The sequence below is a fragment of the Cyanistes caeruleus genome, chromosome 7, assembly GCF_971803275.1.
Source record: "Cyanistes caeruleus chromosome 7, bCyaCae1.hap1.1, whole genome shotgun sequence".
Lineage (NCBI taxonomy): Eukaryota > Metazoa > Chordata > Aves > Passeriformes > Paridae > Cyanistes > Cyanistes caeruleus.
This window is the reverse complement of record NC_141707.1, coordinates 18524327-18541325: the sequence shown is the minus strand read 5'-3', so window position 1 is coordinate 18541325 and position 16999 is coordinate 18524327. Positions and strand designations below refer to the sequence as shown.

Genomic DNA, 16999 nt, shown 5'->3' with positions numbered 1-16999 from the left:
TTAAAAATGAGGATTTTCACTTTTTACTGTTTTCCAATATATCTCCTCAACACATATGAAATTTTAAGAAAGCATTTTTTTTCGCAAGAGGCATTTATCTCCGGACTCAGCCTTCCCCTTGTCTCTGTGTTATATTCCCATAATTTTTGCTGTAATAGAGACCCATGTAAACTAAAGTCAACTGACAGGAAAAGAGAAGGCTGTTACATTAATTTTCCTTGCTATTTTGAGCTTAAGTGTTTCATTGGTGCTTTAAATACACTAAAAGCTTTTTAATATATCCTGTTTCTATTCATTCTTGTATCAACATAACTAAAATTTACACAAACATCTATTTTGATGGGTATCTTTGATATGTGATATGTTGTCCTCCAATTTCACAGAATCAGATGTATTTTTACAAGTTTCTTCAGTGATTCACTTTCAAGCTCCAAATTAACCTTGGAATCACAAAAAAATGGTCCTAAAATATCATGTATTTGGGAGATCTGTATAAAGGGACCCATTAGAAGTGGGAAATCAATCTCCTTTTTCTGTGTTTATTTAGTCTTACCTGTATTTTTACACAGTAAAACTTCACAACAAAACTACCTCCACTGAGCGTCAGATAAAAATACCTTGAAGTACTCCTTGACTCCATAGCCTTGCAGAAGGCATGCAATTAGATTTTTAATTGAATTTTCACTTAAGATACAGTCTTGACAGGCATCAGTACTACAGCAATTCCCTCCATTATCTAACTGAAGGAAACAAAAGCGGGATGACTGCAGAAATCAGTAATTTTAAAATTATATCACATAATATTTTCCTAACATCTGATTTTAATTCCACTGAATGAACTCTGCAATTGCTTGCACTGTTACACATCAGGAAATTGTGGAAATAGAATACTACAGAAGATTCAATCCACTGAGACTCAAAATGACTGCACAAGGAATCACAAATACTGCTTGCCTTATCTTACTTCAGAGTGTATCAGTTCTCCACAAACCTGGGAAGGATGGTACCTCTCTGAAGAGATAATGAATTAATTACTTGGAACAACATTATGCAAAGTCCAGATACTCAAACAAAAGTTCTTGGCTCTGCAGCTCACATTCAGGTACTTTTGTAGCTATTAAGTATGTATGGATTGTCATTCTATGTTTCAATCAATTATTTTTTTTAAACTTGAAGAGAAATCTAACAGCCTAGCATTTTTACAGTCCTAACTCCCCTTTTACTAATACAACAATCTGTAGAGATACTAAGTCAATCCTTCAGAAGCTAGGAATCACCAAATCTTTGCTTTCACCCATTTCTCAGCATTTTAGCTTCAGAGCTATTAGAGAATTGCATCTGTAGCTCCAAAAGCTTTCCTTCTTCCTCCTTTTTAATCATCTGCTTGAACAGATCAAAATTATCTTGTAGAAAAAATTCAGGAAACTACAGGCTATTGAAACACCATAACATGTCATAACTGTTGCAGAAAGCCCATGACAACCTCACTTTGTTGTCATGACCTACTGGCACTTTTATTTTTTTACTGTGATGGAAACAACCTCTTCCCCTCGTCTTTTTGTCAGCTGGCACTGATATCCAGGGCTAGTATGATAGAATAAGAAGTGCTATATGATCCTGGTCTGCACACAGCCCTTCTCCACCCACTGCTGCACCTCCAGAGTGGCTTTATTTGAATGCTAGACCAGTCACTCACACAAAGCTATAGAAGTTCATGGTCCAAAGCTGTCTCTTTTCCAAGAAAAAATGTAACCCTATGAATCCTACTAAACATAATAAAAAGCTAAGCAGTGTACATTTGGAGCACCAAACATTTTTATGGACTTAGATACAACTGTCCACACACCTCCTGCAATAAAAGAGCTTGCAGGTACAAGCATTTCCTATGGCTGCCAGCCTGTGCAATGGATGTTCTAGGAAAAAGGGATGCCACTTATTGAGTCAATCATCTTTCCATTCACTGTCACAAAAAGCACACTCATGATTACATTACCAGCAAGAGTAACAAAATAATTATCATATTTTGAAGCATTTCAAATACAACCAAATTTGGCTAATGGGAACACAGAAAATCTTGGTGCTCATTTTATTACCATGATCAAGATTGACTCCATCACTTCCAAGTCATCAGTTGTGGGGTGTAACAATTACAATCCTTATAATTAATCCTTCCCTTTCTGTGGGTGTCTCCCCATCTCACACCTAGCAGCACTGTATCCTCCACTGCAGGTGATTGCTGTTTAAAAAAAATCTGAAACGTATTTGCATCTTTTGGAACTCCATTGTTTGGATTACTTCTGCAACCAAAAAAATGCAGAGCAAGAGCTACAAGTAGAGCCACCACCTCTGTTTGCTGTAGTAAATCCACAAACAAGTGAAAATGGATTACCGGAGAGTTTTTTGCTTTTTAGCAAGTCTGTAGCTCATTGATTTTATGTGCTATTAAAGGTTATTTCTAAAGGTTCAGTAGCAAGTACAATCACAGAGAATGGAGTAGGAGTACAGGACAGCACAAAAATCTCCCTCCCATTCAGTTACATTCAATAACAGCATTATCAGGAAATGTTTATTCCATTGTTTCAGTACACTAGGAAGTCTCAGTTCATAGGATTTGAAATACCTGGCAGATTCTCATGCAACACAACTTAGAAAACTACTTGCCCTCATTCCTGATACATAGAAAATGGATAAATATCAAAGTGATGGTCAACAGCCCTTTGCCAGACACTTGACTTGCCTGAAGGCAAGGAATTCCAGAGGAAGAGAGCAGAAAGGCAGAGTAAAAGCTGGCCCACCTCCCGATGCTGTATTGGAGACTCCATTAGAGTCAACAGGGTGAAAGTCAGGATCCACTGGCCACTAGGAATGCCAAATGACAGATAAGAGCAGTGTCAAGATTGGACTACACACACTGAGCCAAAATTAACATCAGGGTTACTGGGGTGAGCAGTCATCAGTTCCAAGTTGTGCATGCAGCTGTCACAGGAATGAGTGAAGAGCTTCTGATCCTGCCCTGGGTTTGCATACAGTACTGAGACCCTAAACAAAGTAAAAAAATTAAAATAAAATAAAGTTTAAAAACCAAAATAAAATAAAAACCTGAAAATAATTTAAAGTGTTAGCAATACTTGCTTACTCTAATATTTTAGTGAAATTTTATACTGCAGACCATTACTTACTGTAGGCAAATTCAATTTACAAATGCTGCAGAACTGGAGACATGGCGCTTATTAATGACTACATTAATTTACTTTTGTGTTTGCATCTTATATTAAATATATGCATACTTTTCATGTTTTGGTTCTTTCTAAATGAATTTATATCCTCCAAATATTAGCCATAACATCAGCCTTCTCAAATGCAATTAAGTAACTAAATTAAATTTTAAAAGACTTTATCAAAAAAGACTCCTTTTTGATAATAAGGTCTGTAAAACTTCAGTTAGTTTTAAACTAATATTAATGTAATATTGTACCATTGCATTAATTAAAAAACAATGCAATTAAAAAAACTGTATTTCCTCTGCCAAAATACCTTAAGAGGAAAAATACCTTCATCACCAAATTTACAGGTAAGCAATTAATTTGGAATTATTGCTTTTTTAATAAATGGCTTGATTTGAAACATCACTTGCCTCTGGAGGAAAAAAACTAAGAAAAATAAGTAAATATAATATTTGGATGACAGATCCATCAGAAAATCTGCAGAGTAATAGCAATGTCTGTAGGAAGAGAGCATTATCTTTATCATGAGCAAAGCATAGTGTGATAAGCGAGTTCTCAGAGTCTGATGACAGAGTTCGCAGACCTACAGTTGTTTGTTCCACACACAGTACTCTAAAAATGGTCAGATCCCACACCATCTTCCAAAAATATAATAACTGATGTATCCTGAATGCATCCTGAAGATTAAGAAGTTAGCCAAGCCATACACACAGTTGATTAGGTTTCAATCCAATTCCCTTCTCTGAATAAATTTCATTTTATTACTAATCTCATGGTTTTAAGTTATGAACCTCATGTTAATTTCTTTCATAACATGAAAACCTTTAACTGCAATGGCACCAACAGGAATATTCACATTATTCAGGATTCTCCATTCAAAGGGAAACAAAGGACTTAGAAATAAAGCACAGGAAACATGTACCAGTCTTACAAGGGAACAAAACTATGATTAATATAACACTGACTTATGCAAATATCTTTTGTGCAAGCCCTGCTATCAGAAAGAAAGGAAAAAATAGCCTGGACTTTTGTACCCATCAATAATAGTTCAAGAGCAGTTCCCTTACAGCTACAATGTATTTCATAAGAGAAAATTATACAAACTTTCTAAATACATTGGGGGAGTAATTATTTTTACTATCATTTATCATAAAAATGTAACATAAACAATATTTGGAAATACAGACCAGAACAAATCTTAGATTTTAAAAAGATGATTTTTATTAAGCACAAACAGCTTTTAATACATTATCAATACAAATAGGAAAACATCTGTTTAATGAATTTGATATATCAAAGATCTGATGGCAGGTTGCATACTGGCACAATAAAAATGATTTTTTTTTTTTCCAAAGTATTTCAAATTAAAATTACAGGGTTACCACAGTCTACACTGCAGATACTTTCCTTACAGTCTAAAATTACTACATCACCTGGGCATGGGGGAAGCAAAGAACTAGAGTTTCATAATATGGAACTTCTAACACTTTAATTAGCACCACTCAAAGCTTGCATCAGCTGTCTAACTAAGAAGCAGCTGACAGTTCAGGTAAAGCTTTACAGCAAATTTCAGTGCAAAGTTTACAGTTCCTTTTCATAAGATACTTGGAGTCTATGGTTTCATAGCATGTTAAAGAATTATGGCTTGATAGATGTACAGTATTAAGATGCTGAGAACATTTACTTTGAAAAAAAGATGAGACTCATAACAGCTGTGAAATGCATTTTAATATATTATACCAAATTCTGTAATATGCAAACAACATGCTGGATTACAAACTGAAGTCCTGTTATGAATTCATAGACAAGGTCAGTATTAGCTCTCTGGAGTGGTGGCTTCTGGTTGTCTCAGCTGCTGCTTTTTCAGGCTAACTAACTTCATCTTCTCTCTAATGTGTTCTGCTGCAGAAGCCATATCACTTGGGCTCCCAAAGTACTGCTCAGACCTAGGAAAAAACCCAAACCACAATAAATTATCAGTAATAAGCAAATCAGTACATGAACACACCTGTTAATTGCAGTAGAAAACACAAAGTAGATAAAAAAACCAGCCACTTTTCCCTCTTGTCATTTAAATGCCACCTTTAAAAGGCTTAGTGATGAGACTCAAGAGCAAATTTTTATGAAATTGTTACAAATACTCAATGAACCTTTCATATCCAAAAGACACTCCCAACAGAAGTTTGAGGGTGATTACACACTAGCACAGGTTGCCCAGAGAAGCTGGAGGTGTTCAAGGCCAGGTTGGATGGGGCTCTGAGCAACCTGGTCTAGTGGAAGGTGCCCCTGTCCATGGCAGGGAGATTGGATCTGATGATTTTTAATGTCCCTTCCAACCAAAACTATTCCATGATTTGAACAGCAAGGCACTATTCTACAAGCACAACTGGATGCTTCCCAACGCTCTTTCTTACCTCCCTTCTCTGTCTCTCCCCTAAATGAGTCTGACAGTTTTGAATGCTGTGACTATCTATGATACCTGTCTCTACATGAACTCTGAGTTTGTAAAACTGCCCCATTATTAAAGGACTCTTCACAAGTTAAGTCAACCACATGCTGTCAAATTATGCCATCCACCTCTCAAACTGAAAGGAACACATGGCTGTGTAATTCAAATACAACAAAGAACAGGTGAAATGTTAAGGGAGACCACTAACCAAGCTGTCAGCAAAGGGAGGGTTTAAACAGAACACACATTTCAGATGAACAGGTATTAAATCTAGTTACAAAGCAGAGAAGCTGTACACCTTGGAAATGGTAATAGGCCAAAGGACTTTCAGACGAAAGTGGAAAGTTATTTCATGCAGGAATAGACTCATTTGAGGAGGTAACTGGTCAGACTGCATAACTGCACACAGATCACAGCATTTCCTCTTACAGAGCAGAAACTGTGAGCAGGACAGGGAACAGTGACCTGAACTTCCGATAAGATACTGGTAAAAGTCTGAAGAGGTGAACAGACTGATGAAAACACCCCCAAGCATTTATGACATTAGGCACATTCCTGAATCTCCAACTATTTCTAATAATGAGCAAACACTTTGCAAAGTATTTGTTAAACGCTTCAAAAGCGGAATGCCAGGATGATGAGCAGGGGGTCCTGAGATACAGGACAACTACAATACCATTTTTGTGAAGAGGGATATTGAAAATTCTACTGAAATGCCAGAGGGGTCAGAAATAACGTTCAGGATTGAACAGTTGCTACTTTTACCAGGTCACTAGAATCTGCTATACAGAAGTTACACTAAAATACTTCAACAAACACCTCTTGATCTGGTTCTGGGTCAGTTTTTTGTCTGTTTTTGGGTTTTCTTCCCCAGCTATACAATCCCCCACTATTTTCAAACTCACTAATGAAAGAACAGTAAAAATCACTAATTCAGGCCTGGGCCCATCTTCATGATTAGCACTCCATATTGAAGGATCTACACTCCAGAAGGCATATGGCATTTTGGAAATAAGATGACAGTAAACTTTCATGACCAGCTTCCTGCAACTGTATTTTTCAGACAGACTTCAAGTAACCTTGAAGAATGCAGTTGCCTGATGCTGTCTCATAAGGTTTCAGCCTCTAATTCAATATACTTATTTCAGACCTTTCTCATTATGGTATGGAATCCTACACACCAGAGACTTGTTCCATAGCTTGGCTGTAACTCACGTAGAAATTAACTACAAGCTCAGCATAACAACAGACATCATTAAACACAGAACTGGCTGAGATTCCAAATTCAATTTGCTTTTGTAGCTCAAGAATACTACCAATTTAAAGTTAGTATGAACACTTCTTGAGAGAAGCACTGTTTTGTTTACTGAATAAATCAAATATAAATTTATCTTCAATATACTGGCTTAGATAGATAGAATTCCAAATAAATAGAAATCCTGTAATTCTCATATGGTATCTTTTTTCAGGGAGAAGAGACTGGGACTGGTCATTCTTCTGTTACTTCTGCATACTGTGCTGGTGCAAAGACTGCATAAATCTAATAGTCATTCAGTGTGAAAAAATCACTATTTTAGAAAGGCAGTGCATTAATACTCATTAAAAATTCTTTCCCATCTTTTCACAGAAAGCAGGCAGGTCCTATTTCAAACTTTCTAAAAGCAACATGCTCACTTTTCTATTTCAGCAATAAACCTCCAGGATTCTTCTGCATATGTCACTATTAAAAAAAGTTTACCAAAAGCATTATTCCAAAGGCATTAGAAAAATCATTCCACATACCCATCAGGATAAACTACAGGCACTGTTAGTCTGTCCAACAGTGATTTCCCAACTGCTTCAATTTCATCAAATTGATCCATTTCATTAAAAGCTTCAGGCTGCTCTGGACATTCCTGCAAAATCTGTTTAATAGAAGAAAGAAAATACAGAATAAAATACACAAGGTAGTAGTTTTTTAAGTGCCATTAACTGGCAGAGTGAATGTTCTTTTGGCATTTTCACTGCCACGTTGACATGAGATCAACTGATATATATAATGCAAGAAAAGAAAATACTGATTAAGAGCCATTAAATTAGTTTTAAAGTATCTTCCACTAATACAAATTAATTAATTAAACCAAGGAGCATATGAATCAACTCTGAATCCATGCTCTCTTTCAATAACAGAATGAATTTATTTTTCTATGTGCCAGATTTGGTTTTTTTTTTTTTACAGTTACATGCAATTTTATTGTCAATATTTGAGATATATACTCTAAATTGATTTTTTAAAACATACTGCTTCACAAAAAATGTGAAGTAATGTAGTTCCTCATGACCTACATTAAAGGACATTGTCTCAAATTCAAGCATTTGAAAGCTCTCAACATTTTCCCCCTTCACTAAGGTGTTACTAACAGCAACTATTCCTCATCACATTGTTGTTGACTGCTCATCCTCCACTGTGCTTCCGGCATCACCTGGCTGGGGGCAGCCATGAGACATTTGGTTACAGAAGTCTGAAAATCATACCAAGGTAGAGGTATGTTCAAGAAGAAAGCACGTTCAAACCCTCCAGGAGCAAAACACAAGATGAAACAAGACAGCATGTGTGGAAACTGAAGTGTCAAGAGCTGCTCTCATTTACAGTTTGTGAGGTTATCCCATCCAAAATCCATGCAGCTTTAAGGGCAATACACCTCTAACTCTCCAAAGAACTTAAATGACCTGGCAGCTTTGTATCATACCTTGCACAAAGAAGTGTTCCTGGCTTTTAAGAATTACAGTCTAAAAGACACAAAGAAATGCTTTATTATCAATATCAGAGTTTCCATTTGAAGAGTGCTGTTCTCCTTTTTGTTAAGCAGGCCCTATACCAATATAGGTATAGGAAAAATTATTACATTAAGTACTGAAGTTAATGGTTGGAAAAATATACTTAAATTCTCCTTTTTTTTTTTTTTTACTATTTAGAAAGGGTACTGGCAACATCATATTTCTTACATTTTGTTTGCCTGAACTCAGGTAAGCAATTTTTATTTTAATAAAACACAACACTCACCTTTTCAGCAGTAGAATGAAATGCAACAGCTGTTTCCAACCGGTGTACTCTTTCTTCAGAAGTCACCGTGAACTGTTTCCACACTCTGTTCAGTCTGGGAAGTGTGTCCCCTGAGGACCTGGAAGTGCATCGCAAGGACTGGCACAGGACCACGGTTGCCTGCAGTAGCTGTCTCCCATAATCGTAAGTACTCTAAAAATTGGAGGGGATGGGAGAGTAAGTGCATGTAAAAACTCTGCACTTTACCTGGAAGCAAAATAGCATCTCAAAGCAAGAGCAGGCAAGTTTATGGAAGCTCCATAATTTAGGTTCACAAAGTACATCGAACTAATCTGGTCTACTAGAAAATGCTGATGAAGTAAGAATAAAACTGGAATGACCAAACAGTGCTTTCACTCTCAAAAAAAAAAAATCCAGTATCTGCTGCTGCCTAGCATTCACACTGGCAAAAGAAGAGAGCTTCCCAAAAATTCTGTAAAGCTGTTTGGATTTTCCAAGGAATACTTGATATCCTCTCCTGAGAGGACTGTCTCCCTGACCACTGGCACCATGTCTATGATCAGCCAGCAGCAAGGTGCCCTGAGGCACATCACTGCAACAGCAAATGATCCTCCTGTCATCTTCAACTCTTATTCTTCAAAAGAGAAAAATCAGCTCCAGTGCAACAGGTGGAATTAAAAAACATCACATCTGTTAATTAACAAGTCCAAGTTAGACACTCCTAAAAGCAGTAAACGACTGACAAAGCAACTGACCAGATGCCTTAGCCCAGCTTGTCAAAAGTAATTTTAAAGACTGCTTGAGATATGTCTTTCACAAAAGCCAATGAACTTTGGTTGCTTGCTTGCATTGCCTATGGGAAGGTTAACTAAGGTAGTGACCTGCAGCACTGCTGTTCTTGATGGAACTGCAACATCTCATCAGGCCCACTGCCAACTTCAGCAATCAATTTCTTCACTCAGGCATTGAGGCAAACCAGCAAGACTAGTGACAGCTGTTCAATGGCTGTCTATACTGATATTGATTCTGTTTAGGAGAGGATGTGAAACTGCACAAACCCCATATTGCTAAAGAAACCCCACATTTTACCTGTGCAACATCAACAAATTTTCGATGTTTCTCCAGTAACACTTTTGTTTCTTGAGCATCATCTCCCAGTCGGATGTGTGTCTTCAGCAGAGCATCCAACAGTTCGCTTAACCATTCTACGGCCTTAAAAACAACACAAAAGAATATAAATTAATACATGAAAAAGAAATTAAATCAGAAGGGTGGGCATTACTTCAGTACTAGCATATACTTTTGATACAGGAAAAAAGTTAAATGGGCTGTCACAAGCTGGTAGATCATGCATGCAATCCCCAAATATATTATTTTCAGACATTGCTATATCCTTTATTTTCACTGTACATATTCCCTAAATAAAAATACTTTTCAAAGTTGCAAGAAAAGTACTTTAAAACTACCAGTCCCCATAAATCAACCCAGCAGACTACAAAGACCAGAAGGATGAAATTCTAGAGGTATTTCCATACCTGAGCAGCATCCTCTTCACATTTAAATAACTGCACCATCTGAAGCATCTTCAGTCGCCGCACATCCACCATATCCTCACACCTTAAAGAGCAGCACAGAAAGACTCATCAACACATGTACAGCAGACACAAAACACTCTGACATTGAAAACAATGTTCTCAAGTGAGAAATATTAAGGTACAAGTGTTCATGAAAGGCTGATCAAAGCTGCTTGGTTTGGCCAAAATACCTAATGCCACAGAGAACAATAAGAAACTTGCTATAATTAGAACTGAGCACTCCAAGTCAACAAAATAATGATCCTAAAGATTCCTGATATGGCTAAGCTGGAGGCAGTAACATCAGAGACAGCTACATGGTCTTGCAGAAACATCCCAGGCTCCTTACCTAGCTGCACTGGTAAGCTCTGCAACACAGAGGCTTCTGTGGCTAAGACAGACTTTATCCTACTAAAATTCAGATGAAAGTTGGCTTCAACCTGTCATAATTCTGAACCATATTGTTTGTTGGGGTTAATGTTTTCTTGATGAATATGATGAGGCTATTAAAAAGATAATACATTTTTCCATTTTTCTTTTTAGCTGACTAAAGATGGTACTACCTGAACCCTTATATGATGATGTCCTTTGCTTTACTTGTCAGGAATTATTTGAAAATCTAATTGATATAAAAACTGACCCTAATTATCTTGTTCTGAGTTGAGCACAGTTTGCAGTTCTTTCTCCAGAATTCCAATAAAAGTGCTGAAAGTCCTTCTCTTTCCACAATGAGACCTAAGCTAATACATCTAGCAGAATGCTTTCCACCTCAATTTCAGAGCCTACTAAGTAGACAGCAAGACTCACACTCCTGTTCAGTGCAAATGGAATTACTAATGTCAACAACAGTTGGCTTTATAAGCAAATGCAAAAGACTGTGTGCATGATCTTTTCCAAACTGGTTACAAACATAAGCTCTTCCAAAGAACAGTTTGTTAGCAGGCTGTGTTTTGTTAGATGTCCTGCAATGCTTACAGAAAGGACATCAGCTGCTCTAACGATGCAGGAAAACACTTTATGGGTTCCAAAATCATAAATAAAGCAGCAAAATGCCCCTAAAAATAAACATTACAACACATATGTATGTAAATAACAAGAAATGTTCAACAGAACTTTGAAAAAAACAAATTAAATGTTGCAAAAAATAATATTACATGCTACTGAGAGATGCTTAGTCCTTTTACTTTTTTTGTCACTTATCCAGGCTAAAAAACCTTGTTTAATCATTCCAGATCTGAAAGCTGCTTCATTCCTTTGTCTGGAAATATTATTGATGTTTTAGTCCTCTGACTGACTTCCCACAATTCTATAACCCTTCTGAGAATAGGGACCAGAATTGTGTAACACAAACAGAAAAGGACTACCCAATCTATACAGTGACACAATGACATTCTTCTTTCCATTTTTCATTCCTTTCCTAAAATTTCTTGGCATTCTACTTGCTTTTCCCTGTATGTTTGAACACCAAAGCAATTTCTGCAAGTTCTCCAATGTTTATTTTTGAGTTCACAGCTGATTCAGAGTCCATTACTGTGTATATAAAGTCTTTCTCCCATGTACATTTCTTCTCTCAGAAATGAATTCCAACTGCCATTTTATTGCAGTGACATGTCCTCTGTAGCTTTTTGCAGCTGACCCTCTAAACACAACTATTGCTTAAATTAATAGGATTCAGAGGGTAGATTTATAACAGTATTTCTTTAAGCACTACTGCAACACATGCTTTCTTACACTAAGCTCCCTAAGAAAACAGTTTATGAACAGTAGAATTAATTTGTAAAATGGGCAATTTGATGCTCACTAGACCTTGCTGTTGCCTAGAGGCACCTTTTTGCTCAGCCAATGTCCTGAATGTCAGGCATTTCTATGCCCTTTCTATGGGCAGCATTACATTGTCTCAGGGGTTCCAACCAATAGCATCTGATTCATTCACATTGTTGACTAGGAAAAAAAAGGCAGTACTACAGAAAATCCAGTACTACTACATCTTTAGCTACAAATAATCAAAATATGGAGGAAGAGGACAAAGGCAAAATCCATCCTTCTTATAAACTCAACTCCAAGATTTTTCCCAACTGGAACTTCATCCCTCAGTATAATTTTCCAAAACTCACAAACCCCATGTTCTAGGGTGACTGTATGGTCCAGTATCCCATCACCTGTTCTTTTGAAAACTGAAAATCTGTGCCTTCACTTTGTACCCTGTCCCCTCCAAGACCATCTCACTGGTCTTCCTATCTTCAGTAATGAAAATACCATACTCAAAGGATAGAGCTTATGATAAAGACAATAAACAAGGCTGTTTAACACGTAATTTTAACACCCATCACCACTACTGTAGTCATATTATCCTTCCATCTCAAACTGACAACATATAAAAGATCCCTCTTGCATATTTTCATAACTCCATATAAAAAGAATGTATCATTTTTGAGCATTTACAAGCAGAGGAAAGCATTCAAGTACTCCATACAGTACACCAAAATATAAAAACTGCTTGTTTTTAGGAATACATTACAATGGATTAGTCAGGGAAGTTTCTGTCCCATTCAAATATACTACAAATATATTGTTATAATACATCCCTTAACTGAAAATAAAACAAAATAGGCTCTTTTAAAAATCCTAAATTGTATAAAAAGTGAGTTGTTAACACAAAAATCTTAATGACTAGAATTGTCGTTCTTACCTTTGTTTTCTTAGCTGCATATCTTCCATCACTCCTTGGATATGGTCCACATTTTCTTTGTTTTCAATGGTCACATCTTTCCCATAGGCCCATGATGCCTGGTTAGATATCTGATCAAGAAGACTTTGACCTTTCTCACGCAAGCCCTGCAAGCCTAAGTCTAATAAGAGAAAGGAAAAAAAAAGATGATCACTCAGAATTTTGGTGGGTTTTTTCCTCAGCTGAGAGAAATAAAATGCAACAGAATCATACATGGATGAAGACTGGAACATGGAAAATTAAAAGAACATTACTATGTCCTTCACCATCCTTTCCAACTTAATTTTGAGTGAGCATTTGTCTATATTTACAAAGAACTAAGGCTTTGCTATTTTATGACCTAGCAGATAACAAGAAAAGGAATAGAAGTTGACAGCACGTCAGTTTTTCAGCTTATATATAGTTAATTAATGTTTTTCATCCACATAGTTATATAAACCCTAAAATATTTACCACTGCTAAGCCTAAGTGTTCTTCCACTGCTGGCAGAAGTTACTACTTTATAATACATCTGATATAGCTGATATAACTTTCTACTTTTTTACACTGAAATTTGCCAACCCTTGGGATCTGCTGTTACATCTGTTATTTGGAAGCTCTACTGTCTGTTTTCCTGAAGGAATATCTCATTTATGCTTCAAACTGCTATATTCCAATCATACCCACTTCTACCATCAATTATTTTTCTTTGCAGCTCTTTCTCCCACAACTTAATGAACAATCTGATCACTGCAGACCCCTTCCAACTGAAATAATTAATTCCATATGCTTGACAGTGTAACAACCTCCAGTGTGCCATTTATTAACATACACATTCAAAGTTACCGCAAAACACCCGGTACAAGCATTCTAAAACTGTGTGGACAAAACCTTAATCATCAAGGTGTCAGTTCTGGAGACAAACAGATCATCTCTAAGCACTATAATCCCAAGTCACTGAAGAAGATTAATGGGGGAAAGAAGTTTGTTTACAGATGAAATGCATGATAATGGCATGTAACAAATATATATATATCTTAGACGCAAAGCATTTAAAAGAAAACAGTTCCAGATCATTTTTCCAGACAAAACTACTACAGAGCAGATGGCATCAGCCAGCCCAAAGTAGCTCAGTGGAAGATTACATAGTGAGGAATCAGAAGTCATAAGACCTTTTCCCCCTGCTTTTTTGGTGATTTTTAAAAGGGATTACTGTTTCTCCCCCTGTAATGCACTCATTAGAATGCGTGTGCCTGAAATGCAGAAGTATCTTGCTTACCAACACTTTTCAATTTCTCTTCCAGCAGTTTCAATGTTTGTTGAATTGATGCTCCATCTGCTGGTGCTACATCCACACACAACATTCCTAGTAAACCATCCAATTGCTGAGACAACTAAAATGTAAGAACATAAATGCTGATATTTAAAAAATTTGAGGTTCAGATGGTTGGGTCTACAATCTTCTAAAATGCCTGGAGATTTGTCATTTTCAAATTTCACTTTGCAGCTACAGGAAATAAAAGTCAAGGTGAAAGATAAATGACCCATCTGCCTTGTAGCAATCCAAGAACACACATCCCTAGATGGTGGGAGAATCCAAAATTCTACTTGTTTAAGAAAAATATAGGAAAAGAACATGCCATGTGACAAAAAGAAGCTATGAAAAGTATAACAAATTCCAGTTAAAATAATGCATATGCCTCTAAATAAAAAAAAAGAAGGGCAAAAAAGTAACTTTTCAACTAATAACTTTTTTATTTCAAATACTAATGAAATGTAAGACATACTACAAAGTGCTTCCCTTATTAAAAAAGGGGGAGCCAATTTTCTCAGTGTTTCAATTACACTGAGACATGTAAATGACAACTTCCAGCATTTTCCAGGTGACATTATATTTCCCTTCATCTCCCTGAATATTTTTCCAATCTATTCAACATTTACAATACTAAAGCACTGATTTATCGACAGTGCCTCAAAAAAAATTAAAAAGAAACACTTACATCCTGGGCAACACTGTGGAATTCAAGTGCTGCTTGTAATAGGTTCTGCCTGAATTCCAGCTGACTGGCCTGCCTGTAACACACATCACTCAGCTGTTGCTGCAATGCTTTCAATTCCACAAGGTCCTCCTCATCCCCTGCATTTAGAAGAGCTGCTATCTGCTGATTAAGCTCAACATAAACAGCAAACCACTCCTAGAAACACAAGAAGATGAAGAATGAAAAATGACAAATACAATTGTAATTCTCTTAAATGGTATACATCCAACTGCAGGCTAATAAATAATCAGATTGAAAAAGCAGCTTAATACAGATTGCATTATCTCACAGAGAAGGAAAAAGCATTCCTGATTTCAAACCAACTCTCAATAAAGTGCTCAGTAGATGTTAATACATGCATTGTAGTATAAAAAATTTAATGCAGAAAGATGGGAAGAGTTCAACTCATGGCTCCTAGTCTCAGCACAAACTTACACCAAAAGAGATATTCCAGTATTTCAAAACAAATTTCTAGTGCTTAAATGTTTGCACTGGTCTACTGAAACAAAAGATCACTTTTGCCAAGTGATCAGCTATTATAAGCTGTTCACAGGACTATCCAGGTGTTACTTTCAGGGACATGACTGAAAAGAGCAATAATTTGCTTAAAATATTTAGAAAAAATACTGCTTTTGACAAAGTGGAAGTAATCTCTATCCTCTGAACAAAAGAGAGTCCATGCACAGGAACTTCAAAATGATCCTTGTTTCTTATTTACAGAAAGGCTTTATACTGTTTAATTCAAAATGTGCAGATTTGTTTTTCACAGGGTTTTATTACTGAATACATACATAAGATTTAATTATGTTGTCATGTTGGTGTATTTGCAGAGGAAAATAGTTCAAATATTTAACAATTTGGGGAGATTTAAAAACAGCTTGATACATCCAGATCACATCCACATCTTGCATGACTGCTGTCACATGCAAAGATGCCTGCAAAGCAAAACATGTTTGCTCAACAGCTCTGATTTTGACCTTGAAGTGTCCTATGGATTTCTATGGAACAGCACCATCTATTGGCCTACAATATTTAATTTGTATTCTTGTCTCACTCCTGTTGGGATGCTTAGAATTTTGTAAATTATGTCTTCAGCTTCTGCATCATTTATTTACAAATCATGCAAAACGGAGTATAAATATCCATATTCTAATTTTTTTTATTTTTTTCCCAAAGCTGCCTCTACCATCTGCTCACAGCAAAAAAAGAGTATGAAAAGAGCAAGAAGGGGAACAAAGAGAAAGTAATGAAAAAGTTAAATTAGCAATCAGTCAAAAAATTAAGAGCAGAATAAATCTCTCATCTGTTCCAAAAGGGGCAACTATGATGACATAATGTGAGAACATCTTCCACTGTGACATGTGTACTACAGATACACAGATTCAGCACAATCAGTTCACAGAACATAGCAGTTCAACACTAAACACACAAATCCAGCTAAATGTGACATATAAACTATAATATGAGAAGTCAAAAAATATTAGATTAATATGTTTAGAGATTTTGGGTTTTGGTTTTTTTTTCCCAGTTTTTATTTTTAGCATTAAAGTAAGTAAGAATTGCAGTAATTGATTTTGATCAAGCTATCAGTAAAATCAAGATACTAGCAAACCAGATACAAAAAGTGCATTTCTCATCTTTTTCATGGGAGAACTTAGGCACAGTTGTGACAGTTCAAACCCATGGAGCAAAGACCTGCTCAAAAACAACAGTTCTAGTGTATTGCTCATGAATAAAACTATCAGAAAATTAACCCCCCCACAAAAATCCAACCAACCTCTTACCACAAAAACAAAAAAACCAAAAAAACCAAACAAACCAAAACACACTCAATGGAAATTATTTTTTTCACTTCAGAGTAAATTGAACTAAAAAAAGTATCTTCATAACAAATAATTTTTGAAAGTCTCTTCAAAATATTATAATCAACATTAAGGAGAAGGTGATGAGAGAAAGCAAGCAT

At 36.1% G+C, this 16999-nt stretch overlaps 1 protein-coding gene across 8 annotated transcripts in view; it reads right to left on the bottom strand.

The window, feature by feature from the left end:
* Nucleotides 1-4422: 4422 nt before the first annotated feature.
* The window catches only part of SESTD1 (SEC14 and spectrin domain containing 1), a 48932-nt gene continuing 36355 nt past the window's right edge, over nucleotides 4423-16999 (bottom strand). For all 8 annotated transcript variants that reach the window (XM_086898137.1, XM_086898142.1, XM_086898136.1 and 5 more), the window contains 8 exons: nucleotides 14998-15192; nucleotides 14277-14391; nucleotides 12980-13139; nucleotides 10252-10333; nucleotides 9806-9928; nucleotides 8717-8908; nucleotides 7456-7577; nucleotides 4423-5170 (listed from right to left, as the gene is read on the bottom strand). In XM_086898137.1, the coding sequence (XP_086754263.1) occupies nucleotides 5041-5170; nucleotides 7456-7577; nucleotides 8717-8908; nucleotides 9806-9928; nucleotides 10252-10333; nucleotides 12980-13139; nucleotides 14277-14391; nucleotides 14998-15192 (1119 nt within the window). In that variant the 3' untranslated portion in view covers nucleotides 4423-5040. The remainder of the gene's footprint in view (nucleotides 5171-7455; nucleotides 7578-8716; nucleotides 8909-9805; nucleotides 9929-10251; nucleotides 10334-12979; nucleotides 13140-14276; nucleotides 14392-14997; nucleotides 15193-16999) is intronic.